Here is a 23,165-nt window from a genome sequence, read left to right as displayed (position 1 = left end):
AACGAGCAGGCCACTGGTACACCAACCACCCACCACGTCGTCGCCTGCAGTGGATGCGAGATTAGGCGAGATAAGACCACCGGGCTCCCCTGATGTCGACCGTTGATGGGTATCCGATCGTGGTGACGGTGTTGAAGAGAACACAGTTCATGTGTTCGTCCATGCTGGTCACCATTCGCCTGATCTGGCTTCGAGGTCTCACCGAGGAGGTCTAGGTACTGCCCAGTCAGCCCGTGCCCGACGAGTTCCAGCCATTCGCCGATGTGAGGGGTTGGAAAGTCTTCTGGCGTGCGCGTAAGGACGAAGTGAAGGGCTGCGGGTGCGAGGGGCGGGGCATGGTCAGTCTGCACGTCGCTCGTACCACGCGCACTCGCTACCCACTCTTCTTCGTCTTGCGGCGGTACGAGTTTGCTTGCTTGTACTGAAGCTTTCTTAGCGCTTTCTTACTCAGCGTCCCCTTCGCCTCCGCCTTGCGCAGCGCGGTGAACCTCTCGATGTGCTCCGCCTGCCTGTCGCACATCCACTGGTCCCACACGGCGCCGACGTACATGGCATCTCGTCCTGGCCTCCATCACCCTCATAGAGCACCACAATGAGATATGTCCCAATGCCGCGGTAGAAGCGAGCGTCCAAGTACGGATTGTTCAGAAGGAGGGCCTCGTACCCTGCCCACCCGTCGCAGTAGTAGATGGCGCGCGACGTCACGCGGCTCCCCATGAAGATGCTGTGTCCAAACTCCGTCGGCCCCTGGCGTACTGGATCATCTCAATGCTAGAAATTTGGCTAGCCTGATGCCTTGACCCGATGAGGCGCTTGACGATGATGCTTGCATAGCTCAGCTCGAGACTGAAGAGTTTGATCCCCGCCGCGCTGTCCGGGAGGGCCTTTGCCGGGTTTGCTTGACGTCGCAATGCTTCAAGCCCTGATGGCTCCGCAAATCTGACGTCAGGACGCTGAAAGAAGGCTGGGTCTCCAAAGTCGAGGCGATTCTGCTTGATCGCAGCTGCCGTGCGCGCTCTCCTTGTCTCCGGAACTAAGCGAAGCAGGATCGCCTCTCCCTCCCAGAACTTTTGAGCCAGAGCAATCGCGTCCTTCTTTGCCTTACGAGGGGGGCGCACGAGGATTGAGGGCAGGGAAGGTGCTGTCGGAGCAAGGCGCTCGGCCAGTGCTTCGCCTGCAGCTGCTGCCGCTGCATCGTCGTCATCATCGCATCCTTCGAGAAAGCGCAGGGGAGGCCAGGGCGGAAGATCCTGAGGCGGAGGTGTGCGAGGGCGACGTGGGGGGAGACTTGCGCTGGTGCGGTGGGGTCGATGGAGGCCTTGGAGCTAGTGCTGGGCCGGAGCGTGTTGCGCCCGTCGCGGTCTGGCGTCGTGCGGCTGACGAGGGAGTAAGGGGCATGGCGAGGGGCACGAGTCTGGGCAACGTCGGGCCAGCTGGCAAAGCCACGACGAGCCCGCGTGCTTGCGGTGACCTCCGCATCAGCTCATGCGCGTACTCGATGATGTGGCGCATCTCCTCGTCATCGATAGTGAAGCGCACCTTCTTGACTGGTGGGACGCCGGCGGCAGCAGGAGGCGAAGGGTCTATCTGCGCCGTTGCTCCCTTTCTTCTTCGTCGGCGGGAGTTTGACCGTATCTCTTGATGAGGACGTGGTCAATGTCTCCTTTGGCTTTGGACATTTGAATCGATGTGCTTGCACTCTTCGACCGCTGGCTCTGGGACAAGAGAAGCGTCGAGCGTGCCATGGGCGCATGCCGAGGACGACGGCGACGATGCGGCGCTGCTTGCAGAGATGAATGAAGAAGCTTGCGGTGTGATGACGGCTTCTGCGAGGAGGGAGAGGCGAACCGTGCAGGACGGGGTAAGATGGTGGTGGTCAGCTCGATGGGCCTTGACTGAGTGGTAGCATGATCGACGCGGGCTTACCTTGATTCGTCCTTCAGTCTTCAGGAGAAGAAGATCGACTGCAGGCATCGCAGTGGAAGCAGCGGGCGCACGCAAGCTAGATCAAGGCTCATTGAAAGGCTGGACCACGTTTTCATTGATGATGCCCCGCAGGGTGCCCTAGGTTGACGTTCGCTGGCGTAGGCTGATCTCCTTGGCCATCGCGATCTACACCGGTAAGCTGAGAGCGCTGAAGTTGCTATCGATGATGATCTTGGTGCCAGTGTAAGCGACGCTGATGAGGAGGCCCCTGGGCGGTAGTAGTAGTGAAGATAGGATCAGCCCTCTGCGACGCGGCAACGCTCCCGAGCAGGCACAATTGGTACTCACCGCTACCGCGGGGCTTGGCCTCTGTTGTTGTGTGTGCGGTAGGTGGGTGCTGATGAGACGAAGTTGAGCTAGGTTGAGAGGAGGGATTGGAGTGGAGAGATAGAAGTCGGGACGAGCGGGGCTTATGTACCCTTTGTCTCGGCCACGATCTGCCGTTTGCACAGCGAGCGAGCAAGCGAGCAAGTGCAGCCAGCCAGACGAGCCCATGTTGATTGAGCGTCGTGCTCATCAAGAACGTTCTACGCAGAAGCTTTAGCGCAAGTCTCATCCGTACTTTGATTGGTTCAGCCAACAACCACTCTCGGCCCTCACCCCAGCTCCAATCTCGATGCTCAGCACCCGTGGTTGTGAGGATCGAGCGGCCCGTGCGCAGACGAGCGAAATGATGACTTCGACGAGCGAGCGAGCGAGCAGGTCGGTCGTCCGAGGCTGAGCAATCACCTTGTCTCACCCTGCGCCCTGCTCGCGGGCCGCCCCTCCCGGCTGTGATTGTGGTTGCCTTCAGGCACCAAAATGTCGGACGGACTTGCGAGACCCGCTTGACGTGGACGAGCGGATGGGCGGGCGGGCGGGCGTGATTGCAACGTAGACATCAGCGTGGCGGCCGGCTTCGCTGGCTTGACGCAATGTGATTAGGCGGATGAACAAGTCCGTCTTGAGGCCTCCGCACTTTCAGCCCACTCTTGCACTTGGGCCACTTGGCGTGCTGGCCCTGCGGTGTCGCCCGGACACGGAATCCCGTAGCTACCAGGATCGAGAGGGCATCGTTGCTAATGCGGTGGGATCGCATCGTCTGCCGTCCGCTGTCCGTCGTAGCTTGCGAGGTAGGCGGGGCTGTCATTGGAGCTGGATGGGGACGGGGAGGAGAGGTGAGGGGGTGAGGCAAGCGCGGAGCAGGCAAGTCGGAGCGAGAGCGTGAGGGCGAGGCTGATGCTGATGAGTCAATAGGATGGATGAGATTGGAGAGGCTCAGAGTTTAGTCTAGTCTAGTCTTGTCGAGTCGAGTCGAATCGAGATCTAGCAGATATCGCCGCACCGCTCTGGCCTAAGCCAGCGCGCCCAAGGGATCGTAGATGGGCAAGACGGTCGTCTTCTCGTCTACGCCGCGCTCGAAGAGGTCCCAGAGCTCGCTGCGGGCGCGAAGTGGGAAGGGGTCAATGGTCAGCCTTATAATCATACAAGCGCTTCACCCAGCTCAGCGTCTCACCTGCGCATGAACTCCCTCTTCACGACCACCTGATAGACGAACTCCCTAAACCACTCCTGGCTCATAACAAAGTACCCCTCCTTCCCTGCCGTGGGGCCCCAACTATTCTCAACGCGCCAGCGCACCGGCTCCCCCTTCTCGCCCAGCTGCACCCCAACAAGACACATGGCATGCGTCATAAGGCTCTCCCCATACTCGATGCGCTCCGCCTTGCTCATCCCCTCGCCCTCCCCGAGAACGACGGAGAAGTCGTACAACCCCGTGTCCATTATGCCGAGCTGAGAGTTGGAGAATTGACCGACGTCGCATCCGAAGAAGACTGGGAGGCCCGCCTTGAGTTGCTTGATCGCACTCGTGCCCAGCTCGTCGATACAGGCGTTGATGTAGCGCACGGGGTTGCCTTCGAGCACGTTGCCTAGGCGGTCCACGGTGAGTAGTGTGTTGGGCTTGTGGCGCGGGTCGTGAACGAGACTGGCATGCCCCTCTACGTCGAATTGGGGGGCGTACTTGCGCAGGAACTCGCGAGGAGTGGAGCGGATCGTCACCATTTTGCCGGCCGTGTTGCGGTAGGACCAGGTAAAGGGCTCGTCAGGGTGGGGAGGGGCGCCCGCTGCCAGGCTGAGCAGGCGGTAGGCGTCCTCGAGCATGGCTGCCTTCTCCTTGCGACAAGCTACGTCCGCGCGAGAGGCGGCGTCGGCCTCGCTTAGCCCGGCCGATTGGAGGGAGGCCATTGCCTCCTTCTTCAGAGCACGCAGCTTGATCGCATCGCGGCGTAGCTTCGTGGTGAGCAGCTTGTCCACCCCGCCCGTGGACGACGAATTGAAGCTCTCCGGGTACACACCCTGCGGTACGGCTCCGTACTTGCGGAGCAGGTTGGCAGCCATATCCCATTGCCCGCCGTCCCCCACCGGATCGGCTTTCAGCGTGGAGAAGACGCGGTCGTCGACGGGACGGTCGTAGAGGTCGAGTGTCTGCTCGAGGAACCAGTTGGCCTTTTCCAAGTGATCCCAGAAGAAGGGGTAAGACTGGGAGAGCTGGAAGCTGTCGATCTTGAGAGTGGAGAGCATGGCGTTGCGGATTACGTTGTGCGAGGCGAAGAGCCAGCAGCGGCCGCTGTGCGAGCGCGGAGGGGGGGAGGAGAGGGTCAGCGCATAGACTCCCCTCGTTTATGCACATACACGCACCTGCTTTGCTGGTTGGTAATGGGTCGATTCTCCCTCTGCACCACCGTGTTGAACACATCCACCATCTGAACCTCGCTCTTCCTGACCCTCAGGCTCTCCTTGATCGTTGTGTTATGCAGCGTGAGCGCCGCGAGGCGGGAGGTCGGGTCTTGGTCTAGCTTAGACTGCCAGGAGGGGATGGAGGAGATGTCCACCGAGGTAGACGAGGACGACGAGCGGGTGGTGGACTCGGCGGTGATGCGATTCAGCCGGTCGACCGAATGGTGGCCGCGAGTCTGGGGAGGAGCGTCATCGCGAGGGAAGCCAGGCTTCTCTACACTGCCGGGCGTGGTGGGCGCGGGAGTGGAGGCGAGGCGTGAAGGAGAGGCACCCATGATGTCGATGTCGATGTCGACGTCGGGGATGGAAGTGAGAGGTAGGATGACAAGATGCAAGGCTCAGTCGTAGTCGCAGTCGCAGCAGCGATAAGCCGGTGGGGCGACCGGCAAAGTGCGTCTCTCTCTGCTCCCGCTCTCCGCTCTCCGCTCTCCGCTCCCCAGGGGGCTGCAGGCTCGGCGCATTGAGAGATGGGCGCACGAGCCACGCCACGCGAGCGGGCGGGCGAGGGTACACCAACCGTAGAGAGAAGAGAGTAACTTATCAACAACACCACAAGTCCTGACGCACTCCTCTCCTGCTCAGACTGAAAAGGAGTGATTATCCCCCTCCTATTGAGGAGAGGGCAGGGGCGACGCGCGGGTGAGCTTCCAAGGCGAGGCCGCCCGGCCGCCCGCCCGCCCGCTCACTCCTTGCTGGACAGCGTCAGGATGAATCGTATCGAGTCGCATAGATATGTCCTCCTTGCACCAGTACATACTTCGCTGCTCGCTCCGCCCCGCACCATGCTCACTCCCAAATCCCCTCATCCACCTCCCTACTCCCTCCCTTCCCTCTAGGAGGCTTGACCCCCTTTCCCTTCCCACCCTTACTCCCTCCCGCCTCTTTGTAGAACGACCGCAACTCATTCTTCGAGTACCCCGTCTCCTGCTGCGCCTGTTGCGCCCACTGCTCCTCCCTCATATCCCTCGTCGTCTTGACACCCGAATCGGCCAGACGCTGCGATCGCGAAGGGGTCGTCGTCCCGCTATCAGGCAGGGAAGATTCGCGTAGACGATCCTTACTCTCTTGGCGACGACGACGACCATACTCTCGCTTCCAGTCCGTCTTGCTCTCCCTCCGAGTCCAGTGCGCCGTCGTTGCGGTTCCCCCGCCGGGCTGTACGCTCGTCGTCGTCGTAGCTGCTGCAGCGGTGTTACTTCCCGCGTCCTCACTATCAAAATCCGCTAGGCATTTGCGATACCAGCAGTAGTTTAACGTGGCGGATTTGCGGTAGCGTTTGGAGACGAGGGAGAGGGAGAGGAGTGCGGGGACTGGTAGGGGGAGGAAGATACGTTGTGATGCCTGGTGCGGGGAGACGTTGGGACGACGAATGAGTGAGCGAGCGAGCGAGAAGGGAGGGTTGCGCGGGGAGAGCGGCGGACTCACCTCCTTGGGCAGGGATCGCAACGGATCCGTCTTGCTTTTTGGCGCTTTCACCTTCACGGGACGCTCGTTGCTCAGTGCCGACTTGCCTGATGTCGGCTTGGACGAGCCAGGCGAGGTGGGTCGACTGATATTCGCCGGCGTCCCCGTACCGGTACCGGGTGCAGTGGCTATTGCGACCATCTCCTCGTCGCTGGTGTTGACCTCCTCCCAATCCTCGCCCATCGCCGCGTCGTGCGACTGCGCCCTCCCTTCTTCGTCGAGGGACGTGCCCGCTAACTTGGCTGATAGGACTGATTGTAAGAGGCTGGACATGAATGGATGCGCGAGATGAATGGGCCGTCTGATGGTGAGGAGGACAAGCTGAGTGAGGCTCAGCCAACTTGGTGGAGGAGGCAGGGCTGCATGACTCGGCGTCTGACCAGGGGGGCCGTGCGCCTGTGCCTGGGCGTGGGCTTGTGCGTGCGTCTGCCGTCATCCATCGCGTGGCTGCTGTTCCGCGCCGAGGCCGATGTGAGAGCAACCAACCAACACTTGGACGGGAGGCACGACGCTGAGCCTCCTCTCCCTTCTCGCTATCACATCGTCCCGATATCACCACGAATGAGCGAAGCTGAGCCCGACTCGACGGCGCAAGCACGGGCCTTCCTCGCATGGGTGCAAGCCGTAGGCGTGGAATGTGGCAGCGTAGAGGAGCTGGCCGATGGGCGGGCCTTGTTCCAGGTGCTGGCGGATGTGTGAGTGCGCGCGTGAGCACAATGAAGGATGGATATATGCTCATCGCCTCACTCCTCGCCTCGCCCCTCGCCCCGCCCCTCCCCTCGCCCCTCTCGCAGTGACGCCTCCCACTTCCAGAACCCGCACACCTCAGCATCAGAAGGAGATGCTTCGACAAGCTACGTGGTCAAGCTCGGCTCTCTACGTCGGCTGCACAAGTTGATGATAGAATAGTGCGTGCCTTCCCTGGCCCCCTCCTCTTCGACCAACCATCTAACCCCCCTTTTCCCCCAACTACCCTCCCGCACGCACAGCTACACCTCCACTCTCTCGCTCAACATCTCTTCTCTCCCTACGCCCAACCTAGATGAGCTCGCTCGCTCGCCCTCCTCCTCCCACAACGAGCTATCCGCCCTCTGCCAGCTCGCGATAGGTATAACAGTCAATGCCGATGCCACAAAGGCTGCTCACATCGTCGCCATCCAGACGCTCGGGCAGGCAGAGCAGGGCCAACTCATGATCGCAATCGATGCAGTCATGAGTGCGACCAAGGAGGCTGCAACAGGGGTCGGGCCGCAGCAGCACGAGAGGGGATCGAGCGACGACAACGAGACCAACGCGGCCGCCGCTCTAGCAGCGGCCAACAAAGCCAAGCAAGAAATGGAGCGCTCCCTCTTCTCTCTCGCAGAAGAGCACGCAACTCTCAAGTCCAACCACGAAGAAAGCGAAGCCGAACGAGAATCCCTCCGTCGTGAGCTGGAACAAATGCGCGAAGAGCGCGCCCGCGAGCAGACGTCTGGGGTGGATGTGGTCCTCAAGGAGGAGGTGGACTCGTTGCGTTCCCAGCTGAGAAAGAGCGAGAACAGTTTGGCAGAGGCGGAACAGCGTATTGAGCGATTGGATGCTCTGAATAAGGAGCAGGGAAAGAAGGTGAGCCGGCCTCCGTCCACCCCCTCTCCCACGTCAGCCTCGGCCCAGCTCACCTCCCTCCTCCCCACTCACGCTCGCACGCACGCCCGCACAGCTGCACGACCTGCAACCCCTAGCCTCTTCCGCCTCCCAACTCAAAGATCAACTAGACGAGTATCGTCACCTAGCCGAAAAGGCTCAACGCACCGAAAACGCCTTGGAGAAGTACAAGCGTCGCCTCGAAGAGTCTTCCTCGCTTCGTCGGGACCTCAAGGAGTTGGAGGGGCAGAACGCCGAGCTCGTAGACCGCAACGCTGCGCTGGAAAGTGAAGTGGCCAAGTTGGCCGAAGGGAGACCACTTTTGGAGGAATGGAGGAAAAGGGTCGAACAGGTCGAGGCGCAAAATCGCGCCCTAGAGGAGGAGCTGGCTACGCAGAGGTATAATCTCGAGCAGACCGCCGCCGAGGTCAAGGCGTTGGAGGAGGCGAGGAGTAAAGACGCGGAGCAGATGAGTACGTTGCAGGAGAGGGCCGAGGAGCTTGAGTTGAGCGGGGAGCGCAGCGGTGCCAGCAGCGTCGAGCGCGACGATAGCGACGGCGACGCAGACGAAGAAGACTTGGCAGCCCTCTCCAGTACGGCGCTCAAGCTGCGTATTCACTCCCTCACGCGCGAGGTGCGCCGCCTCAAAGGAGGGGACGGGTCTCGTCTGGCCGCATTGGAGCATCTACTCGCCGACGCACAGCGTAGTCGTAAGCGCTACGAGGAGGACTACTGGGCCGAGTATCGTGCGAGGCTCAAGTTGGCAGGGGAGATGGAGAGGATCCGTAAAGCGGCGGGCAGCGGCAAAGGAGGGAAGATGGAGGAGGGTCAAAGTGCCCTCGCATGGCGAATGCGGGCGAAGGAAGTTGAGGAGGAGTTGCAGGATGTCAAGAGGAGATGGGAGGAGGCCAGAGAGGAGTTTGAACAGTCTGAGAAGGACTTGGTGAAGGCGAGGACAGATCGTGAGTATCCCTCGCCCATTCCTCGACGCGTCGTCGTCGCCCACGCGTTCTCCAATGCTAACCCACCTTTCCCCTCCTCCTCCTCCTCCTCCTCCTCCTTCTCATCTGCCCTCCCCGCTATGCCCCCAGTCTCCCTCGTAGGCCGGGATCGCACCTCCATCCTAACCTCTTTACGCGCCTCCGTCTCCGCCGAGGTCGACTCCCTCAGCGCCCAGCTGGCCTCCACCAAGGCAGATCTAGCGCACAGTCGCGAGGCGCACGCGAAGCTGTCCGACCGGGTGCAGGGGTTACTGATGGACAAGATAGCTCTGCTCGACGCTGGCGGCGGCGGAGGTAAGGGGCAAGCTGAGGAGATGAGGAAGGCGATTTTAGCTTTCACCAAAGGCGGAAGCGCCGGAGACAAGGAGGGGCATGGCGATGCGGAGGAAGAGGCGCGCTCCCTCCGCTCTCAGTTGGAGATCCTTCGCGAGCGGATGGGAAAGGCAAAACAGTTCATCAAGGAGCAGGATCGTCTACTCCAAGAAGCAAGGAGCGTCAAGGAGACTAGTGACGCTACGGCGAGCGATGACTTGGCGAGCTCCGAGCTGCGCAAGGAGAATGAGGCGCTGAAGCTGGAGCAGGAGTATATTCTTGCCGCTTGGTACCAGCTGGCTATGCGGATGAGCAGTACGGGCGCGTCGGCGGGAGGGAGGGGGGCTACTGCTGCCACTGGGCCGCAGGGAGGGGCTGGGGCTCGAAGTTGGTTGGGTCAGCAGCAGCGCAGTAGGAGTACGGTTGCTTGGGCTTTGGGGAGACGATGAGACGCTGCGAGAGGAGGCGAATGATACCCACATCCAATGAGAAGAGACGAGAATGTGCCCCATCTGCTTGCGCGCGTGCCTGCGTGCTCGAATGCGTGGATCGCGAATCGCATTTGATGATTAGAAGGCGAGAGGATGGAAGGAGACGGATGGATCGCGAGCCCCTCGTAGTCATTCGTCGCATCTAGCCTCGCCATGTACGTGAATCGATCGTCGTGATGCGCGTCGAGGTCTAGCCGGGTGCGCTGTCCTACTGCTCGTAACTTGGTCGACTCTGCACGACGCTCCTCCTCTCCCTCCCCCCCTTTCCCCCTGCTTCGCTCTCCCCTCGCTCCGCCACCCACCTAACTCGTCTTTGCCCCCGCCGCCGCCGCCGCAGCAGCCTCTGCCTCCCTAACCGGCGCAAAGTAAGGATGCTCCATAGCCTCCCTCGCCGTCAATCTAGCCTGATGATCATACTTCAACAACCTATCCAAAAAATCCACACTCTCCGCACTGACAAACCTCGCATTATCCGCATTAACGAACCTGCCCCAAGCCTTCTTCGGGTATCTCCCCAATATATCGTCGTACTGAGGGTCGAGCTCTATATCGTATTTCTCCAGGTAGAGGTAAAGCTCATCTGTCCCCAATACTTTGCAGATTTTCACCAACTGATCGTAGTTGTCGTGACCGTGGAAGAAGGGTTCTTTTCTGAAGATCATGCTGGCGAACATACAGCCTAGGGACCAGAGATCGAGGGAATAGTCGTATTCCTGGAAATCGACTAGGAGTTCGGGACCCTTGAAGTAACGTGAGGCGACTCGAACGTTGTACTCTGTGTGTGGGTGGTAGAACTCTGCGAGACCCCAGTCGATGAGGCGGAGAGTGCGCTTCTCGTGGTCGATCATTACATTGTGCGGTTTGACGTCGCGATGCATGATTCCGCGCGAGTGGCAGAAGTCCAAGGCTTTGAGAAGCTCGTGGATGTAGTAGCGCACATCGCTGTCCTGGAAACGACCGTAGAGTACTTTGAAGTCTGTGTTGTTTACGTACTCGGTTATGATGGAGGGAGTCTTGGATTGAGGGTCTCGCACCACGTCTAGGAGACCGACGACGTTGGGTCCTCCCGCGAGGTTTTGGAGAATCTTGATCTCGCGCTTGATCTTCTTCTTCTTGACCGGTTTGAGGACCTTGATGATGCACTTTTCGCCAACGGACTGGGTGATGCGGCCGGGACCAGGCGTGGGGTGCGGGTCATCGCCGCTAGATGAGGGGGCTGGGGCTGAGGCTGGAAGGGGTGCTGGTGCGGGTGCTGGGTTGGCTGAGGTGGAAGGCTGACCAAGGGCGGCTACGTTGACTCCCTCGAATACTTCGGAGTACTTTCCTCGCCCGACCTTGCGTAGGATCTCGTAATTGTCTTGTGTTCCCCACTGCACCGTCAAATTGTCGTAGTCCCACCATGAGCGGCCGAAGCGCTCGTTGGCGTTTGCGTAGACTCGAGCGACGGACCGGCCGCCGCCGTGCCCGATGGGTTGCGTCATGGCTGCTGGTGTGCGCCGAGCGTGGTGATGATGATGACGAGGATCACTTGGAAGGAAAGGAAAGAAAGGGAGGACAAAGTCGCTCAGTTTACGCGGCGCGGGGCGGCACAAGCAAGCAGGGCAGCCAGGCAGCCAGGCAAGGAGAGCAGACGACGGATTTGGGCTCAGCAATCGACCACATCGACTCGCGAGTGCCACGCGACAGGCACGCAACAGCGGACTAGCGGCTCAATATCCAGTCGAGCCCAGCAGCAGCAGCAGCAGCAGCAGAGTGCATACATTCACTCCCGCCCCCCTACGTTCACCATGGACGACGTCAACGACAACAACGACGCAGGCCCCTCCTCCCCACAATACCCACCCCTCACGTCCGCCTCCCTCTTCCCTCCACCCCCGGCCACGCACATACACTACACGCCAGTCAACCTCTGGCTTCACGGCGTGCTCAACGAGCATTGGGAGGAGGAGGCTCTTCAAGACGAAGAACAGGAGGGGGATGATGACACCTCTGCTACCTCCAAGTCGAGCTCCACATCCCCGCGCATGAAGCTACAACGACGTCTCCTCCTCCTTCACGCCCTCGACGCGCTCAGTGACCCTTCAACGCCGTCGCACATCACCTCGCAGTACACCCCTTCCTCGCTACGCAGCTACATCCTCTCTCTCCCCCTCGACCTCAAACTGGAACTCGACCCTCCCGACCTCAACGTCATCACAGGAATAGCGCAGGGCTATCACCTCTACGGGCAATGGTGGCCTGTCCCTGCTCGCCTTCCCGGGTTGGAGGAGGCGGGCGTACAACGACTCTACGCCGACGACGATGCAGAGCCGGGGGCGGATCGCGATTCGGAGGGAAGAGTCGATAGGAGACCAACGCTCCTAATGCTGTTGCGCAGCTTCCTGGTCACGTACCTGAAGCTGTTGAGCTTATTGCAGTACCCGCCTAGCTTCTATTCGTTGCGCACTTTTGCGTCCAAGGAGCTCGGTGGGCGAGGAGAGGAGGAGGAGGAAGGGCATGCAGGCCCGAATGGCAACGATACCAATGGCGAGGTGCCGGAGGGCGTGCCCGGCGAAGAGGAATGGCACACCACGAGCTCGGCACAGTGGGCTCACTTGCGTACCCTCGTCTTGAATTTCCAGGAAGTGCTCAATCGCTCTCGACCTAGTCAGGCTGCGCGTAATTTGGAGAGGGTCATGGAGGGGCAAGTGAGGGAGAGGAGGGAGGAGACGCGGAGGGTGAGGGAGAAGTGCGAGGAGGTGAGGAGGATGATCACGAGGTGGGAGGGGCAGGGGCATGTTTGCATGACGGGAAAGGGAGAGGCAGAGAATGGTACGGGGATGGGGATGGAGCTTGACACAGAGGAGAGATGAGGGATGAACTGGCATGGCATGGCATGGCATGGCATGGCATGCGCTGCATTGCATTTGTTCCTCGTCATCGTCATGCTAGGGTATAACCGCTCGCCCGCTTGCCGCCTACGGCTGCCCAATCTCAACACTCATCTCCTTTGGCGAGTCACTAAACGCGCCTTGCTCATCCCCCTCCCCCTCATCCTGCTGCTGCTGCTCCTCCTCACGCTCCGCGTCCTCCTCCCATCGCCTCAGATCCGCGCCAGATGAGCCCTTCCCACCCGCAGCCCCCGCGCCCTTGGCGCCATTCAACACGCGGCTCTGCTCGGCCAAAAGGGCTTCGATCCCCCTGCTGGTTGGCTCCTGCTCATGCCCAGCCTCTATCTGCGAGCACGAAGCCGTCAGCGAAGTTGGCGATGCCTTCGGCACACTGCTGCCGCTGTTGTCGTCCTCTCCGCCATCAGATGCAGCGGTAGTGGCCGTGCTCCACACTCTGGTCAGAGGCGAACGAGAGCGCGATGCGGATGAAGCGGCGGGGACGGTCAGTCCTCCGCCTCCGCCCCCGCCCAGATGGGCTTGTGGTTTGGCGTGCCCGTTCCCAAGTGAAAAGGAAGACGAAGGACCCAAGGTGCTTGCGTACTTGCCGCCGCCGCCGCCGGTGCTGCCACGCCGCTCCTCGTGAAGGAAGCTCGGATGCGGGCTGATCCCCAAATCCATAGAATGCGTCGCAGCGTGGGAGGGTCTTTTCCTCGGCGTTGGAGCTCTGTGCGTGGGTTGATGTTGAGGTTGAGGGGAAGGAGAGTCTTGTCTGCTGCCATCAGAGCCCTCCGCGGCCGCCGCATTGAAGCTGCTATTACTTCCGCTTGAACCTGCGCCGGGAATGTATAGGGGAGGCGAGAGAGTAGAAGCCCGCATCCCGAAGCTCGGGCTGGGGCTAGGACTGGGGCTAGAGCTGGCTCGATCCCCTACCGCGACGGTGGAGCTTCGTCGCGGGCCGTGATTGTGCTCTCGAGCATCGTTCTCCTCTCGACCGTGCCCGTGGCCATGTCGCTGCACCTCAATCGCGTCCGCAATCGCCCTCACGTCAGAGTAGAACTGCAGCCTCGCCGCAAGACCCACAACCCAGTCCATCTCGCGCGGTCTACCCATCTGAGCCTGCTCGCCGCCCTCACCTTCAGCACGTCTCCTCCCCTGGAGCGGGTCCAACTCCCTCGGCGCCCTCACCTGAACGCAGTGCCCCTCCCTGTCCGGCAATCCGTATCTCGTGCCCCCTCCGCTGACTCCCCCACGATAACGATGCGTCGGGTGGGCAGCATCGTGCGTCGTAAGTAGAAGGGTCAAGAGCGTTGCGCGCGAGGCATTGTACTCGAAGAGGTATAGCACAGCATCCAGTCGTCGCTCCAGCACGTCCCAGACGTCATTGGCGTCCGGGTGGGCATTGAGCTGCGTTGCTTGACGACGTGGCTGTCGAATCGTGGAGGTAGTAGAGAAGGAGCGTGTTGGACCTCCCTGCTGGTGGTGATGGTCGCGCTCGTCAGGAGCGGCAGTGGGAGCAGGTGAGCCAAGCCAGCATCTCCACAGGTCGAGTCGCTGTCTGTCCACCTTGCAGGCGCGAAGCACCCGCTTGACGCGAATGAAGTTGATCTCCACTAGTGCGTCCCTCGTCAGGTCCCAGGAGAGGGGCGAAGGATCCCCCGACTCGGAGTAGCGTCGTCCCGCGCTGGTCATGGACGCAGCGAAATCGCGCGTTTCAACCCCGGCCCCGCTCGCCGGGCTCCACGCCGAGGGGAGGCGTCTGGCCTCGCCGTCCTGGTGATTCTGATGGTGGTGTCCTCCGTGCCGTTGCAAATGTCTCCTCTCCCTTTGCCTGAGGCTCGTCGTCTTCCAGCTCATATCGTCGTCCATCAACCTACGTCGTATGAACGCCCAGCTCAAGAACGGATTGCGCGCATCAATGGTCCCCATGGCCATGCCCATCCCCTCTGCTCTCCCGCCCTTGTTGGCCTCGCATCCGAGCAAGGTAGGCAAAAGAGTCTTGAACTCGCGCAGCGTCCCCGTGAACTCTTTGCGGTGTCGCCGAATTGCTTTGGAGCGCGAGCGTCTAGATGCAAGCGGGTCCGGACCGTTCTGGAGGTGCCCGGCCGTGCGACGGGGAAGAAAGGCGGAAGGCTTGCCGTACGGTCCCGTGTAGTCGCGCTCGCGGTCGCGCTCGGCATCGTGATCGGAGTTTGAGTCGTCGTGCGAGCTGGCCGTGTCCTCCTCGTCCATCTCCGAGTCAGACTCGCTGCTAGACGAGAGACTGATCGAGTCGTCGTCGTCCGCTCCCATCTCCTCGTTGTGCAAAGGGAACTTCAGGCCATGGGTCAAGTCCCCTCCTCTCGCCTGGTTGTGCTGCTGCTGCTGCTGAGCCATGGCCGCTTGGGCAGAAGAGGTGAGCGTATCCAACGCAGCACGCTTGCGCAGCCTTATCCACCTCCGCCGTCGTACAAAGCTCCCAGGATCTGGCCGACCGGTCCACTTACTCCCCCTCGCCTTGATACTGCGCTTCAACGCCTCCAAGCCCTCATCCTCCCTCTGTCTCTCCTTCTTGCGCCTCTCGTCATCGCGCTCCTTCCACCTCTGACTCATCTCCATATCCGCCTCCTTCCCCTTGGCCATCGGCTTCCCACGTCTCAAGTGGCCTAACGCCGCAAAGGGGTTTCTCCCGAAATTCCCCGAATACTGCCAGCCCTGCTCATCCACGTCCCCCGCCATATCGATCACCCACTCAGGGTACACCCACCCCCAGCTCGGGTCGGGCAATTGAGCGTTCACAATGGAGTAAGGGGAGTTCTGGCCCCTCGCATCGACCCAAGGTGCCGGATCCCATTGAAGGAGGGTTCGAGCGGAAAACTTGGGCAGGCCAAAGAAGAGCATGCCGCGCTGATTCTCGTAAAGGACGTCCCATTCGAAGCGGACGCCACTCTGCGTTGGGGCCTGTTCGGCGGCGAGCTTGGTGAGGACGTCCTGAAGCTCGGCTTCGGCGTCGGCTTGGGCTTCGACCTCGTGGCGGGGGGAGGAGCCCTCCCCGTCTACTTCCCCAGGCACGGCGGCTCCCTCGTCTGCGTGCGCTTTCGCCCAGCGATGCCTTTGACGAAAGTGCCAGGGGCGCGGGGCGTGGAGATGCGACTGCGACTCGGCGGTGGAGCTCGCCATGCTCTGGAGCGTCGTGGTGCGCTTAAGCTGATCCTCTCCTTGCTGCGGCTCAGCCACGGGAGGCGAGGCAGCGCGGGAGAGCGGGTCGCCCGCATCGCTTTCCTCGGGCGTGTTGGCGGTGCTGATCCCGGCGGGAGTCGCCGTGGCCGTCGTTGTACTGCCTCTTCGCGAGGCCCGCGTCATGCTGAATGTCGGGTTCCACCCGCCGCCGCCGCCGCCGCCGCCGCCGCCATCCATGGTAGGCGTCCTGCGCGCACTGCTGCTCGATGTATTGACGCGGCTGAGCCCGCCCGACTCGAGGATAGAAGCCATGGACCCCCTTCTGCCCTGCTGCTGTGCGTGCGCCTGCGCCTGCGCCTCGCCGCGCTGTTGGTTCGGCGAGAATTTATCCATCGCCCGTCGATTACGACTCTCGCTGCTCGCATAATGCAGACCGCGCGATACCTTGTGCGTCAGGTTCGTGGCTCGACCCATCGAATCCCGCGGGAGGGCTTTATCGCGCTTGAGCTGTTTGCGTAGCTCTTTGTTGGTGAGGGATTGGCCGTGCTCCAGTTGCAGGGAGGCCAGAGCGCCCTCATCGTCGCTCGAAGAGGAGGCCGAGTCGCGCGAGTGGGTCAGGTCGGCCGCCGTTCTGTCGCCTGGACTGGGATCGGCCGTGCTCGACGAGGAGGAGGTGGAGGAGGGCCAGCGACGGATTTGCGTATCTTCGATCGGGGAGGTGAAGAGGAGATCCTGCTCTACGTTCTCCTCGTCCCGACTTGACGAGCCAAATGAGAGGGCACCACGCGTTGCGACCGGCCTGACGGTAGGCGAATCGCGCCCGTCATTGTCGACGAGGACCGACTGGTTGCTGGGCTCCTGCACGTGGAAGGTCGGAATCCTCAATCGCGGCTTGATCGGCTTGGAGTGCCGTGCTTGCTCCTTGTCAATGATCGTCTCGTCCGCCTGCTCCTCGAGATGTCGATCCTCTGCTACCGCGCCCAGCCCTGGATCCGTGTCCGCTCCCGTCGGAGGTGGTGACGTTGCAGGTGCTACGAGTGGTTGAGTCGCCGCACCAGCCTCACTGCCGCGCCTCTTCGCCTCTCCTTCTCGCTGCTGCTGCTGCTGCGCCTCCCCATTCCCCGCGAGAAGCGCCCCATCCAGACTCTGCGTCGGGCGATGTCTGACCGAGGCCAAGCGGTGGCCTAACGATTCCCTGCGCTTCGCCGACGTGGCGGGAGGAGGCGATTTTCTCCCTCTCAAAGAGTGAGCACGCCCCGTCTCATCCGGCTCGTCATCCTCCTCCTCCTCTTGGTCAAGATCAGGGCTGGTCGATCTGGCGCCAAAGTAGCGACTCGTACCCCTCACCCTCCCCGCCACGCCCTTTGTCTTGCTCGCCGCCTTCTTGACTGCAAGGACCGAGTAGCCCGGTACGCTCGTGATGCCCAAGTGAACTTCTTGCGGTGTTTGCAATTCATCCAGGTCGAGGCGAGAGGTGGAAGCCGAGGCCGAGGCCAAGCCAGAGCCCGAGGCAAGTGTCCCCATCTCCAAATCTCCAGAAGCAGAATCGTCCCTTCTTCTTCTCCTTCGCCGTCTCTCCTTCTTCTTCGTCTGCCCATCCTTGGACCTGACGATCGCGCCCATCCCCGTAGCCTTGAGCCACCAGCGCTTGTTCTCTTTGGCCGTCTGTATGCGGTCCAACTTGGCAATAGCTGCCGAGGCTTCGTCGATGGAAGCCTTCTGAGGTAACAGGGCTACGTAGTCTATTCTCTCCCCGCCATTCGACGAAGATGATTCGCCAGACTCCTTGCCGTCTCTATAGCCTGCATCCTCTGACTGGCCACCAGCCTCTTGGTAAGTTGTTGTATCACCTGCACCAATGGCCTCGGGCAGGTTGAGCACGCGCGCAGAGTCGAATGGCGTCGTTGAGCGTGAAGGCGGGCGCGAGTGCGGATGATGATCCATCCCGCTCCCGCCATTTGGTATTGCGTGTGAGTTCCTGCGCGTAGACTGATGTGACGATGATGGTGGCGCCGCTTTCTGTGCCGTTCCCAAGCTGAAAGGTGTCGCAGGCCTGGAAAGGGGCTCGGCGACTGGCCCCTGCTCGGGCGATGAGAGAGGCGATGCAGCCATCACGACGTCGTGCTATACTGCTGTGCGGTCGCACGATCTAGATGAGAGCTGAATGTATGCTGTCGTAAGTGCTAGTAGGTGGTAGCATCGTGGCAAGGATAGGAGCGAGGAACGAGGAGCTAGGAGAGAGAAAGCAACAAACAGCCTCATGACATCCAAGCCTCGGACCTCGAATCCACACTCTCGACTCTCGTCATGCATCATCCAGTTCCGCCCAGCCGCCCGCTTGCCGCCTATTGCTTTGCGTGCAGCATTCCACGCATCATCAGGCAGGCAGCAGAGGACGAGCGAGCGAAAGCGACAGGCAAAAGCGCAAAAGCCGAGGACGTGGATTCAAGCCGGCGGGATGGCATGGAGGGGACCCTTGGACGAGCCAGAAGCCAAAAGCCAAAGACGCCACGCAGAGGAGAGAAAGGGTGGGGCAAGGCACGATTGCAAGGCAAGATTCCAAAGCGAGGATCAAAGGTGTGAGGCAGGCAGGCAGGCAAGGCGTGGTAGGTGCGATTCCAAACAAGCATCCAAATTAGGTGGCTATGAGCAACCACCCGTCTGCCTGGGCGCGACAGGATCACGATGAGGAAGCTGTATCCCAGCAAGTTTCGCGCATCATCGTCTTCCTCCTTGGGGTGGCCCTCGCCCTCCCAGGTCCACGCGATGATACTGCTGTCCACTCCCCTGACTACGCTGTCTCGCATGTCCCTGCTGTCCCCCCGCGAACCCGTAGGGACTCGCCCCAGTACTAGTCGCACTGCTCTGCCCCGACCCGGCGACGCCCCTCTGCGGTCCCAGGTCTTCGAGCGCAAAGCCGCCGTGCGAAGAAGTGGCCGAGCCTAGTTCTCCGCCTACGCCGCGCATGAGGGAGACCTCCTCTCCCAACGCCACAAAGGAGTTGGTGCTGTGCTGCGTGAAAGTGGAGAGGGGGCTGGGCGTGCGTCGCAACGGGTCTGCATCGTGACCGTTGTTGCCTGGGTGGAGGTGCGGCGATGACGCTGACGTCGGGCTGCCGTTGCCGTGCCTATTGTTGTTGTTACGCTGCGGCATCGGGTGAGCCTGCGAGAAACGCACCGACCTGCGCGCCTGTGCTCTACTGGGCGCGAGGGGCTGCCCACTCGGTCCATTCCCTTTGGCTCGACGACTGGCTCCGCGCTTGGGTGCTGCTGGTTGCTCGAAGCCTTCCTTCTCCAACATGGCTTCCAGTTCCCCAGCCCCGAGCACGTCGTTACTGTCGATGATCATCGTGTGACGCACGATTCGCGTCGGAGGCGGGGCGGCCTCCTCGTACACGCCGATCTGCGCACCCCACACATCCTCTTGCGTCGTATCCGAGAAAGAGTCCGAGTCGCGCCTACCCCTCGGCTGCAATCCCGCCCCGGCATCGCGCTGCTGCTGGTCATTCCAGAACTCCCCGCCGTACTGCTCCTCCATCTCTCTCCTCCGCTTCTCCTCGCGCTTCTGCTTCTTCAACCTGCTTCTCTCCCAATCCTCCCACCGTCTAAACGGCACCGAAGCGGCCGCAAACGTTCCCTCGGCATCGCCATGCCCGGCCCCTTTGGCTTCACCCTCGACTTTACGCGTCTCTCCCCACGAGAAGTCGTCAAAGTGCCAAAAGGCGTACACGGGCAGAATGAAGTTCCACACCGGCAAGAAGATGAGGTACACCCCCATCCACATGACGTAGACTACCTTGCGTGTCGCCATGAGGATCAGCACCGCCGGTAGACCGATGACGGCTATGAGCAGCATCAAGGGGATGGCTTGCGAGAAGGTGTGCGGAGGGTCCAGGCAGTACGAGACGATCAGTACGTAGGTGAGGCAGATGGCTACGGGGAGGACGGCGGTGCCGATTAGGTCCATGAAGACTACGAACTGCATGCTGAAGCAGAAGGTACCGCAGAGGTCGCGGACGAGGACGAGCTCCATAAGGTTGTGGATCGTCGAGTTGATCCAGCGACGGCGTTGTGAGAGGAGCCTGGGCGTGCGAGCAAGCCAGGATAAAGGGTCAGCTTGGCCTCTTTGTCGACGCTCGCGATTCTCGTGCCCCCGCCTCGCACACTCACATCTTGAACGTATGGGGCACCTCAGTCCTACACCTTGCCTGCGGGACGAAGACCATCTTGCGATTCGGGAAAGTCCTAAGCAGCAAAGTGGTCAAGAACCTGTCCTCTCCAAGCAAGAGGAGGTTCTTCTGATGCAGCGTGACTACGGTGGACTGCGAGTACTCGCGCGTCACCTCGGGCTTGACAATGATAGGCACCCAGTCATCGTCACTGGGCTTGCGCGCCTTGATCCTGTACATGGAGAAACAGCCGGGCAGACAGGTGACGCCGCCGAAGACGGACTCGAAGGACTTGACCATGTGGTGTGAGATGAAGTATTCCTGGTGTACGCGCAGCGTGGCGAGGAGACAAGAAGAGTCAGCGTGCGCGTCCTTGCGCCCGCGCCCTGGTGCACAGCTGCCCTCGCGGCCGCGCGCCGGGCTACTCACAAATACTTGAATCGCCGTCACCCAGCTCGCCGTCTTGTTTGCAATCCTCGTCTCACCGCAAGCCCCCATAATCATATGGTCCCGCATCATCGCATTGGACAACTTGCGCATCCCCTGCGGGAACACCTTGGTATCCGCATCCACCATGAGGATCAACTCGAAAAAGTCGGGCGTGACGCCCATGAGTCCCTGGAACTTGCGGAAGAGGTCGAAGTCCAAGGGGGTCATGCGATCGTTGTACGTCACGCGCTGCAGGAAATTCATGAGGATCATCTGAGAGTCTCGTTTGCCACGATTGCCAGGCTTGGCCTCGTTGAACTCATCGCTCGTCCCGCATTTCACCACGACGACCATCGGCGTGCGATGCCCTCCTGCGCGCACGTAATGGCCCGCGTACACCATGGCCATGTTGTGCTGCTTCTTGCCCTGGGCGACGCTCACGAAGCTCATGGGCATGGGAGTGCCGAAGCGCTCGTCCGCCTCGAGCAAACTTACGCAGATGTCAGGCGTGGACTGGCTCTCCCCCGACCCCGTCACCATACCGTCTGCCACGACGAAGAGGAGCTTGCGCGTGTCCGGGTAGTCGCACTCTGCTAGCGAAGTCAAGGTGTTGCTGATCCCTTCTTCGCCCTCGGAATAGGCCGTCACCAGACAGATGATGTAGGGCTCATTGCCAATCGTCTGCCGGTTGAGCGCCCCGCTCCCAAAGTTGCTCGACACCTGCGACGATGCATCCGACACGAGGCGACGCTGCTGCTGCTGCTTAGCCCCCGCGCCAGCCCACGGCGCCGCCCCGCCGTCGTCTACGGTACTCATGGCCCCGTTGGGCAGCATGCTGTGCCCCAGCTTGCGTCGCCCGTCTTCTTTGGGTGGGGCAGACATCTTTGCACTCATGAACCAGGAGAAGAAGATGGCCATGAGGAAGCGGACGAAAACCAGGCCGAGGATGATGACCAGGGAGACGTAGAGGAACAGGTCCGACACGAAACAGCCCGGCGATACCTTGTCTATGTGTCCCGCGTAGTACTTTTGCACCAGACAGCGCACAGCGTCCTTGGTCTCGCTGCTAGAGTAGAAGAGCTTCGTCGCATCACGCCCGCCCGTTGCGTCGATGCTGGTGAGCTGCGTGCGGATAGCCAGATCGACCTTGTCATTTGCGATTGCGGTTGGGTGAGCATTGATATAAGGCGTGAGGTTGAGCACGTTGCCGTCCAGCACAATGTAGTTGCGGAAGGTGGCGTTGCCCAGATCGTCCCATCCGTACCCCACGCGGCGCGTCATGTTGGTGAGCTTGAGCTCAGCGAGGTGCGCCGTAGTCAGGGCGCCGAGCGGGCATTTAGCCTGCCCAGCTTCAGCAGGCGTACAGCTGTCCGCCGTGGCGTAGGCGGCCGTCTTGCCTGCGCAGGCGGGGAAGTCGGTGCGAGTGAAGAGGGGAGTGACGTCGAAGCCCGAGAGCGTCGACGCCATCGTGTATAGATTGACTCCGACGTCGTTTGCGCCTGGCAGCTTGGCTTGTGAGACGTCAAAGTCCCTGCGAGCAGCGAGAGTGGGGAGGGGATGAGAGGTCAGTATCACCGCCCGCAGAGGGCGCATCGTTTCCGCCTGCTTTCTGGCCGCAGAACTCACCAGCCCTGAATGCCCAACGCCGCGCTATTGCCGCTACCAATCCGATCGAACAACGTCGAGTCCGCCGAGACAGACACGGGACAGAGTACACGGTTCAGAGCCATGGTGATGAACCCCACAAACCCGCCCATGCACAGCGCAAGGAATACCAGTGCCACCTTTTCCCTCCACGCCTGCTGGCTGGGTCGATCCTTGATCCCACACGCCTTCATGCACGGACTACAAGCCCAAAAGGTAACAAGGAGCGAAAAGATGCGCCATGTCGGTGAACCAGGCTCTGATTTCCCTGAGGCAGGACCCTCTTGCGGATTGATGAGTGGAACTTGTGGCTGAAATCGCTCAGGGCGGGTCAAGGTCTTGGAGCGCGCTATGCGTGTTGGCTGGCGTAGAGGGGGTGGAGCCTCTGTACGGATCGGTATTGATGTGTCACCGCCAGTGGCACGAGAGCCGGGCTTGCGGACAAAGGACTTTGTGAAGTCACTGTTGCGCATCGGCATCGGGGCGGCGGCGGCGGGAGGCTGTCCCTGTTGAGCTCAGGAGGAGTACAAAGGCGCAGCAGCGCAGAGCAGAGAGACTTGGTCGTCCAGGATCTCGCGCAGCCGCTTGCTTGTCGTGTATGTCGTAAACAGGATCGTGAAGACGAGCGAGATGACAGAGAGACCGAGATCGTAGCTACGAGCAGCAGAGTACGCTGCGAGCTTGCTTGGGCGGGCGGGCGCAGATGCCTCCTACCAAGGAGAGATCAAGAAGTGAGGCGACGAGGGAGCGTGGATCCGGGAGGGAAAGGGGGGGGAGCGAGGCGCAACAACGAACAGAGTCGGCGCGCTATAGCAAAGAGTGTGAGAAGAAGGAAGAGTGACGAAGAGGAAGAAGGAGGGAAAGAGGCGATGATGGTGATGATGAGACGAAAGGAAGGCGAGTCTCTCTCTGTGTGTGCGTCTCTCTCGCTCGCACGGCGTGTTGGAAAGTGAAACGCAGCCTCGCGTTACAGACTTGCCTGCGACGTGAGACTAGCCCCCCGTCCGCTCCCTCTCCTGTCTCGTCGTCAGCCTCGGCCTTAGCCCAGCCAGCCTCTTCGACAGCCACCTCCGCGCCCCGCCGGCTCGCACCACAGAAAAGACCAACTCGCCGCTCCCTCGCCGCCTGCTGCGTCTCTGTGCGGTGAGGAGACGCAGGCGGCGCTCTCTCTCGCTCGCCCGCTCACCAAGCAGAGCCCGACGGGAGGGGGGAACAACGGCGTTCAAGCAGGGAGGGGGGCTTG

The 23,165-nt window shown here is 61.2% G+C and overlaps 9 protein-coding genes across 9 annotated transcripts; 2 read left to right on the top strand and 7 right to left on the bottom strand.

Annotated features, from left to right (window-relative positions):
* Positions 1-202: 202 nt before the first annotated feature.
* On the bottom strand, positions 203-550 carry BDZ90DRAFT_260362 (hypothetical protein; the record flags this gene model as incomplete). Its single annotated transcript, XM_025508248.1, has 2 exons — positions 203-313; positions 382-550. Coding segments are annotated over 2 exons (280 nt in total), but the record flags the coding sequence as incomplete, so codon positions are not given.
* Positions 551-701: 151 nt separating this feature from the next.
* BDZ90DRAFT_260361 (hypothetical protein) lies at positions 702-3,115 on the bottom strand (the record flags this gene model as incomplete). The annotated part of the gene is made up of 4 exons (XM_025508247.1): positions 702-1,293; positions 1,382-1,609; positions 1,700-1,826; positions 2,956-3,115. The coding sequence occupies 4 exons, from the start codon at positions 3,113-3,115 to the stop codon at positions 702-704; spliced, it is 1,107 nt and encodes a 368-aa protein (XP_025362486.1).
* Positions 3,116-3,214: 99 nt separating this feature from the next.
* Positions 3,215-5,090, bottom strand: BDZ90DRAFT_240164 (peptidase C1B, bleomycin hydrolase). Its single transcript, XM_025507373.1, has 3 exons — positions 4,666-5,090; positions 3,482-4,594; positions 3,215-3,404 (listed from the first exon to the last, which is right to left on the bottom strand). Exons 1-3 carry the CDS (start codon positions 5,037-5,039, stop codon positions 3,320-3,322), a joined length of 1,572 nt encoding a protein of 523 aa, XP_025362485.1. The 5' UTR covers positions 5,040-5,090; the 3' UTR covers positions 3,215-3,319.
* Positions 5,091-5,303: 213 nt separating this feature from the next.
* On the bottom strand, positions 5,304-6,527 carry BDZ90DRAFT_279633 (hypothetical protein). Its single transcript, XM_025509195.1, has 2 exons — positions 6,190-6,527; positions 5,304-6,105 (listed from the first exon to the last, which is right to left on the bottom strand). The coding sequence occupies exons 1-2, from the start codon at positions 6,499-6,501 to the stop codon at positions 5,551-5,553; spliced, it is 867 nt and encodes a 288-aa protein (XP_025362484.1). The 5' UTR covers positions 6,502-6,527; the 3' UTR covers positions 5,304-5,550.
* A 262-nt stretch (positions 6,528-6,789) lies between these two features.
* BDZ90DRAFT_260358 (hypothetical protein) lies at positions 6,790-9,613 on the top strand (the record flags this gene model as incomplete). The annotated part of the gene is made up of 4 exons (XM_025508246.1): positions 6,790-6,923; positions 7,023-7,136; positions 7,218-7,833; positions 7,928-9,613. 4 exons carry the CDS (start codon positions 6,790-6,792, stop codon positions 9,611-9,613), a joined length of 2,550 nt encoding a protein of 849 aa, XP_025362483.1.
* BDZ90DRAFT_232249 (Pkinase-domain-containing protein) lies at positions 9,462-11,231 on the bottom strand. The gene has a single exon (XM_025506183.1). The coding sequence runs from the start codon at positions 11,134-11,136 to the stop codon at positions 9,958-9,960; it is 1,179 nt and encodes a 392-aa protein (XP_025362482.1). The 5' UTR covers positions 11,137-11,231; the 3' UTR covers positions 9,462-9,957.
* A 179-nt stretch (positions 11,232-11,410) lies between these two features.
* Positions 11,411-12,560, top strand: BDZ90DRAFT_173639 (hypothetical protein). The gene has a single exon (XM_025503714.1). It carries the CDS (start codon positions 11,443-11,445, stop codon positions 12,505-12,507), a length of 1,065 nt encoding a protein of 354 aa, XP_025362481.1. The 5' UTR covers positions 11,411-11,442; the 3' UTR covers positions 12,508-12,560.
* BDZ90DRAFT_232247 (hypothetical protein) lies at positions 12,471-18,080 on the bottom strand. Its single transcript, XM_025506182.1, has one exon. The coding sequence runs from the start codon at positions 17,791-17,793 to the stop codon at positions 12,613-12,615; it is 5,181 nt and encodes a 1,726-aa protein (XP_025362480.1). The 5' UTR covers positions 17,794-18,080; the 3' UTR covers positions 12,471-12,612.
* A 110-nt stretch (positions 18,081-18,190) lies between these two features.
* BDZ90DRAFT_240157 (hypothetical protein) lies at positions 18,191-22,859 on the bottom strand. Its single transcript, XM_025507372.1, has 4 exons — positions 21,905-22,859; positions 20,279-21,809; positions 19,851-20,170; positions 18,191-19,762 (listed from the first exon to the last, which is right to left on the bottom strand). The coding sequence occupies exons 1-4, from the start codon at positions 22,399-22,401 to the stop codon at positions 18,400-18,402; spliced, it is 3,711 nt and encodes a 1,236-aa protein (XP_025362479.1). The 5' UTR covers positions 22,402-22,859; the 3' UTR covers positions 18,191-18,399.
* Between the last annotated feature and the right edge of the window lie 306 nt (positions 22,860-23,165).

The sequence above is a fragment of the Jaminaea rosea genome, assembly GCF_003144245.1.
Source record: "Jaminaea rosea strain MCA 5214 unplaced genomic scaffold BDZ90scaffold_6, whole genome shotgun sequence".
Taxonomy (NCBI): Eukaryota; Fungi; Basidiomycota; class Exobasidiomycetes; order Microstromatales; genus Jaminaea; species Jaminaea rosea.
This window is presented reverse-complemented; position numbering and strand designations above follow the sequence as displayed.